Source organism: Cavia porcellus, unplaced genomic scaffold (genome assembly GCF_034190915.1).
Source record: "Cavia porcellus strain 051 isolate PalLab524CR breed Dunkin Hartley unplaced genomic scaffold, mCavPor4.1 scaffold_6, whole genome shotgun sequence".
Classification (NCBI taxonomy): Eukaryota; Metazoa; Chordata; class Mammalia; order Rodentia; family Caviidae; genus Cavia; species Cavia porcellus.
In genome coordinates, this window is record NW_026947489.1 from 49,554,317 (window position 1) to 49,561,695 (window position 7,379).

The 7,379-nt window shown below is 40.2% G+C and overlaps 1 gene segment (V, D, J or C); it reads left to right on the forward strand.

Annotated features, from left to right (window-relative positions):
* Window positions 1–2,116: 2,116 nt before the first annotated feature.
* LOC100735022 (T cell receptor beta variable 7-9-like) lies at window positions 2,117–4,987 on the forward strand. The segment is given in 4 exon segments: window positions 2,117–2,151; window positions 2,973–3,062; window positions 3,160–3,547; window positions 4,966–4,987. Coding segments are annotated over 3 exon segments (459 nt in total).
* Window positions 4,988–7,379: the final 2,392 nt, after the last annotated feature.

Genomic DNA, 7,379 nt, shown 5'->3' on the forward strand with positions numbered 1-7,379 from the left:
AGTGATGTTAGTAACATCACAGAGGTTGGCGTTGTATAGTTGGAGGAGAGTGAATTGAGATTTGAGGAAGATCAAGAAGAGAGAACTGAGAAGGGATGGCTTAAAATAGAGATAGATTTGCAAGGTGGCCTAAGGTAGTGTTCTATGCATCACAGACTCTCTTCTCCTTCCAAGAGCCTCAGTACCTCAAAACTATAGAATAAAGCCTTGTAGATATTGACATCACATAGCAGCCAGTCTCAGTAGGGGACATCACCAGATAACCAGTTGCCTGAAGTGAGAAACCTGGAGTTAATTATGAAATATTTCTTCACTTCTGGCTGCAGTGTGTTCTCCTCAGGGAACAGTCAGGTACTTAGCAAAACACAGGGGAAGGCAATTTAGCCTAACCATGCATGACAAAGACTTTCCAACTTTCCCAAGATCCATTCTTCTTTTCAAGGGTATCATTCTTCCTCTGACCACCCATATTCTAGACAGCCCTTCCCAATCTCTCTTAAAACTCAGCAACTTTTGCATTCTGCCTCCTGCACTTGCCCCTTCCAGGCATAGAAGGATCTCTGCAGTCCCAGCACTCACTGCTTCTCTGGCTCTTTGCTGCCTTTCTCCTCATTTTTACTCTGTCATTTCCAATTTTAGATAGTATCGCTCTATTTACCACATGTTCCTAAAAAATGTCATGTATATACTTGACACAAGTTAGTACTCACTTATATAGTCCTGGAATAATATTCCTCACTGTATTCCTTTTGTCAGTAATTACTCTCTCCTGAAATGTAATAGAAAATCTTTAGTAGTCTTCTCAATTTTATATCCATGACAGTTTTCTAATACTGAGAAAAACTGTATTTTCATAATCATGTTCAATTTCCAAGACTGAAAAGTCTCTAATTGTGTCTAAGCTAGGACATGTAACAGTGCAAATATTATAGCAATATTCAAGTATGCGTGTAGTCGTGTCACAATGAAGTTCTCAGCACATCTATGCTGTTCCACAGCCCCATAATTAGGGACTTATCAGAGCTGGAAACATTAGCAAGTTTCTTCAGAAATTAATTTAAGAACTGCAGAAAAATAGTTATGCTCAATAACAGGGTCTTAACCTTTTTGGCAATTAGAAGCCATTATTTATGACACCCACAATTTAAAGTAGAAATTTATTTGGCTCACCATTTCCAGTAGATTTAGGATAAAGTTGGCTGGTTCCAAGGCAGTAAAATATGGTAGAAATAGTAGAAAGGGCAAAACTGCTTGCCCCAGGGAATTCAGGAAATGAGAAAAGGAGGGAGAAGCCAGAGACAAGAATATACTTTCCCACCTGATTTCACCAGCTTCTTTTAACCATGATCTGCCTCTGACCACATGAGAGTTTAGGGGGAGATTTAGATCTAAACTATTCCAGATTGTTTATTCCCAGTTATAAACATATGGAGATAAACATGTAAAATCTGGAAACAATCTTTATGAAGCTCACTATCTAAAATTTGACATTAATCAAATGCAAAATATGAAAAGATATGGGTCTAAGGGAGAGCAGCTCTGGAGTGAAGTTTTTCCAGGATGGACCATCTTGCAGATGCCCTATTATTTATTTTTATGACCTGTTATTCTGATTCACTGTGAATTTAATATACTAAATTCAATGGCACAGAATTTGTTTTCTTTTTATATGTAACATTTTTTTTACAAATGCATATTTTTTGTCTTAGTCTTTCAAATTCAAAACATGGATTTGAAAAATTAAACTTAACCTGATGAGTTTGGCAATGGGTAAGAATGGGTGTGTGGTGAAGGGATGAAGGGCTCAGGATCCCCTGCTAGGTTCAGTTAAATCATAAGCACATGGTCCCAAAAGGTGAGATTCAAGGGAAATATGGGGCACTGGCCACAGGGGAGCACTGTGGTTTCCCAGTTTTTCGGGGAACCCTGCTGTGTGTGTGTGTCTGTGTGTGTCTGTGTGTATGTGAGTGCGTGCGCCTGTGTGTGTGTGTGAGTGCACGCGCCTATGTGTGTGTGTGTGTGTGTGTGTGTGTGTGTGTGTGTTTGTGAGTGGTGGCAGTGGCTGGGAGAGCAGGACTGAAGCATGCCAGACTGCCTGCTTGAATCAGAAAAGTGGCTTGAATTTACTGGATGGGATTTAGACAAGTGGAGGTAAACAAAGAGTCATTGTCTGGGAAGGTGAGGGTGCCATGGGTCTCAGTGTGCTCAAGACAGAAAGTTCTCCATCCCTGTATAGGCAATGGATGGTGAAGCAGCTAAGGATTAGGGAAAATGGAAAATATGTGTCTGGTTAGAGCAGAAGTACAGTTAATATGAAAGCAAGTTGTGTGGGAAGGGGATTTGCCCTGACCCAGCTTCAGCTCATTTTTTCCATTATTCTGAGTTTGCTGTTCTCTAATTTTTCTTTTTTTATGTAAAACTAAAACTTGAGCTCCAACCTTGATCAAAGTGCCATGTCTGTACAGATGCCTCTCTGAACCCGGGGATGCTAAGAGTGTGGCTCTGTCTGCTCCTGTCTATTTCGTTGGATGTCACATTCTGTCCACACTTACTTCCTATATATGAAATGTCACTGTGGATTTTGGGCTTATATCCTCACTGAATTATCTCTGTACACTGAGGTTAGTGCAGTCAGCTACCTACTTTTGTCTCAGTATTACTCAGACTCTAAATAGTCTGTGCCTGAGAGCTTCTCCAATGAGATTTTCACTGGCTATAAGAAAAGAGAGTGGATCCTACTATTCCATTCAGCTCTTATACACTGGCTTGCTGTTCTGAACACTGTTATTAGGGAGAGCAAATCAGTGACACTGTTTAATGTAAGCTGCACAGGACAGGAAAATCTGGGCAGGACATTCTGGGTCCAGCCTTGGGGCATCTCATGCCTGTTTTCACGGTGCACCCCTGAGTCTATGGGCACACCACAAGCTATGACATCACCAGATCTTTTTCTTTGCACTGCAAACAATCAGAGTCCCAACTGGGACAGACCTCATACCGGAGAGATCCTACCATGGACAGTATCCTCCCCTGCTGGGTGATCTTTGGTCTCCTGGGGGCAGGTGAGTACTGGGAGTGCTTACATTTTCCTATCCTTCCTTTCCCTGCGGATGCTTCCAATCCTGCATCTCATTCTCTTTTTGCTGTCTGTCTCCACAGGACACATGGCACCAGGGGTCAAGCAAACGCCTAGCCACAAGATCACTGAGGTGGGACAGCCTGTGACTCTGTGGTGTGACCCTATTTCTGGTCACCCGTATGTCTATTGGTACCAACAGACTGCAGAAAAAGGAATGGAGTTCATTGTTTATATTTATGATGAGGACAACACAGAAAAGGCAGACTTTTTCCAAGATCGATTCTCTGTAGAAAAACCCGAAGGATCATACTCCAATCTGAATATCCAGCCGGTGCAGCTAGGAGACTCTGCCATCTATCTCTGTGCCAGCAGTTTAGCCACAGCATCACATAGACATTTCCTGTCCTTACAAAAACTCAGTACCTCCCCCTCTCCTCAGGCTCTGAGCAGCCCTTCCTTCCTATTCAGGCAAGGATGTGTAGCTGCTGTAGAGATTACTTCTAGTCTGTGCAGAAAATTAACCCTACTCATCAAAATAGTCAATAGAAACAAGGATAAGTCAAGCAATGTTTTTTGGGACATGCTGAAAAAATGTGGCTCTGGACCCAAGCATGTGACAAATATAGCCACAGGATGGACCTGGTATGGCTGCATAATGAACCCTACATCTTTTCTGGGTTGTGTTTTTTCTATGCACTAAAACATGACTTCCATCTTTAATTGGAACAGACTTCTATAGAGGAAGGGCTTTTGTGAGGTTGTTAATGAACTCCCGTCTTCCAGAGGATACCAAATCTGAACACCATAGGAAAGTTGGGAAGGGAAAAAAAGGTCTGAAACAATAGACAGCAGAAGCAAAAGCCAATGGGAACTCTGCATTAAGGACAGAGCGTTAGGCTTGTTTAGGGAAGGTAGTTGCTTGTGTGAGCGTGAGCTCCCACTGAAGATGTAGGGTGGAAAGAGGATGAAAGTCAAAAGCAGACTGGGAATGATCTTTCCATGCCCTGGGTGTTGTGTGGAAAGAACCCTGGTTTCTTAGGGCTACAATATGTTAACAGTTGGCAAGGGCTTATATAGGAAAACCTTATGATAAATGCTCTGGATTTCTTAATAATAAAACATGTAAATCATATGTACTCAGTTCAAAAATAAATAGGAAATTCTGTGCTAGGCTATTTGAATATATCTGTTTGTTACATGCCTATTTATCCATTCAATCTTTCATTTATTATTCTGTTGATAAAGACCTTGCACTTTTTAACATTTTGTCAGTATGTCTGTTTCTATGTAGGAACACCTTGGGACTCAGGAAGGAAAAAATCACAGGACCATGTATGTTGCATGGTCCAGTGTGACTGAGTCAAAAAATTTCTTTCATGTTATAAAGTTATGAGCTATTCTTCAAAGTGCTGCCGCAAAGATAGAAAGAAACTTTGGAGATGTATAACCTTGTATTGAGGGGGAGCATACAATTTATCATTCAAAATGGGGCATATCTGAGTGTGAAGTTGGTGCTGTGGGTTACACACAGGCAACAGACATACAGTAGAGCAGGTTATATCTTACGCATGCCCCAGGCCTGAAGCCCTGGACTTCCCCTCAGAGTCCTCGGTAGGAAGAAGCTTTACCTGTATCTTGACACTGATGCTAGCTGATTGCAGGTTCCTGGGCTGTGGGTCCTCTTCCCTCTGGATGCATAGTCTCTGGAGCACACTCAGGATACTCCTGGCTGAGGCTTAGGAGATCCCTGCTCTAAGTCTTTCATTTATCCTCCCAGTGGATTTCCTTTATCATCTCTTATATGTTGACTATAGTCAGCTGCAAAGTCAGTAAAAAGAGGCCACAAGCAGGACTCAGTCTCCATTTTCTGTCCCTTTCCCCTACAGAAGATCACTCAGCCCCAACTAGACCTTTATGTAGCCAGCGCAGCAAAGCCAGATACCTCTGTACACTGAAATAAAAGGACACCGGTGAGGGCTGGGCCCTGAGATTGCATCCCAGGCCCCTCCCACAGGCAGATGACCTTAGCCCACATCCTTTCCGTTCTCCAATCCTGTGTTCCCCATGGCTTGGCCTGTGTGTGGGGGGAACAGTCTCACTTTCCTCTGTATTACAAGAAAATACTAACTTTACCTCAGTAGCATCTCCTTTTAGCTCACCCCCTGTCTCACAGTTGATTTTCTTTTGAGTTCCCATTGTAGTAACATCTCATTGCATTGGCTAGGTCCATTTTATCTTCCCATGGTGTCTTCTTTTGTATTACTCCTCAGATTATAGATAATATTACAGTCAATTCGATTTTTGATGATATTGTTATAGGAAGCTCAGTTAGATAAAATATTAGAAAAATTCAGATAGGGCTAGGCCCTTGAAAGAGACAGTGTAAAAAGACAGATACCTTGCAAATGTTGGGGAAACAGATACCGCCTGCTGTGGACTAGACTTCAAGAAAAAAGATAAAACAAAATATTCAGACAGTGAAACTGCAAAGACTTCTATTCAACCATCTCAAATAAATTAGTAATATGGTTATCAATCCTACACACTTAAACAAATGTGCAGTTATATCCTTTAGGGAACTTTTTCCCTCTCTTTTTTACAATAGCAGTTACACATTTTGGGTTTTATCACTCATACTGTTCTTATTTCTTTTTACACTAGAGACACAATGTGATATTTATAAATATGATTTTTGTTTATTTCATTAATGAGGATACCCTCAAGTTGTCTCCATATACCTATGAAGGCCTCAAGAATAGCCTTTTTTATAGTTGAGTAACAATCCATTGAATGAAAATACTACATGTTTTTCATCCATTCTGTGGTTGATTGGTATCTTGGTTGTTTCTAACATTTAGCTATTATAAATTGTGCTGCTGTGAACATGGGGACATATATATCACTGTGACATGATATTTTTAGTTTTTCTGGGAAAATACCCAGGAGGAGTCTAGCTGGATTGAATGGAACTTCCAATTCTAGTCTTCTGAGAAACCTCCATACTGATTTCCATTGTGGCTGCTCCAGTCTAGACTCCCAAAAACATAGGAGCAGTGTTCCTTTTTCCCCATACCCTCACCAACATTTCTTATCAGTGGAATTCTTGATGGCAGAGTGAGATGAAATCTCAGTGCTGTTTTAATTTGCATTTCTTGAATGACCGGTGATGGTGAAAATTTCTTCATGTATTTATTTTCCACTTGTATATCTTCATCTGAAAAATACCATCTCAAATGCCCATTTTTGGAGACAGTTTTTGAATTTGGGAGGCTTGATGTTTTCCAATTCTTTATATGTTCTGGATATAAGTCCTTTGTCTGAGGGGGTGTCAGCTAAAATTCTTTCCCCATTATGTGGGTTTTTTTCACTCTGTTGGTGATTTCTTTTGAAGTGCAGTAATCACTCAGAAATGAGATCTCAGTTTTTGATTTTTTTAAGTGTTTTGCATGCAGTTCGAGTTTTGTTTATGAATTCTTTGCCTACTCTTATGCTTCCAAGACTGATACCTACCTTGTCTTCTAGTAGATTTAATGTTTCTGTTTTAAAATTTAGGTCTTTGATCCATTTAGACATTAGTTTAGTGTATGGTGATAGGTATGGCTCTAGGTTCAGTCTTCAGGATGTGGAGAGCCAATTTTTCCAACACCATTTATTAAGGACACTATCCTTCTTCCAGTGAACATGTGTAGCCCCTTTGTCAAATGTCAGGTGGAGCTGAGTGTGTTTGCAGTTGTGCTTGAAATCTTGTAACCTGTTCCATTGATCCTCAGGTATATTTCTTTGCCAGTACCATGCTGATTTTATTCCTATGGCTTTATAGTATAGTTTCAAGTTGAGAATTGAGATGCTTCCTGCCTTGCCTTCGTTGCCCAGAATTGCTTTTGCTATTCTAGGTTTTTTCTGTTTGCAAATGAATTATAGGTGTGCTTTCTGTGGAACTGCGAGATATGTTAATGGTATTTTGATTGGGATTGCATTAAAACTGTATAAGTTTTGGGAGTATGGCCATTTTCACAATGTTGGGTTTTCCTAGCCAAGAGCAAGGAATATTTTTCCATTTTCTAATATACACTTCAATCTCTTTTTTAGCATAATATTCAGCATATAGGTCTTTTACATTCTTAGGTTAATTCCTAATTATTTCATTTTTAGATGCTATTGTAAAAGGTGATATTTCCATAATTTCTCTCTCAGAGAGTTTTTTTTTGTTTTTGTTTTTTTTGGTTTGTGCACAGGATTGCTAATAGACATTTGAGCACTGACTTTGCATTCAGCTACATTGTTGAATTTGTTTATTACC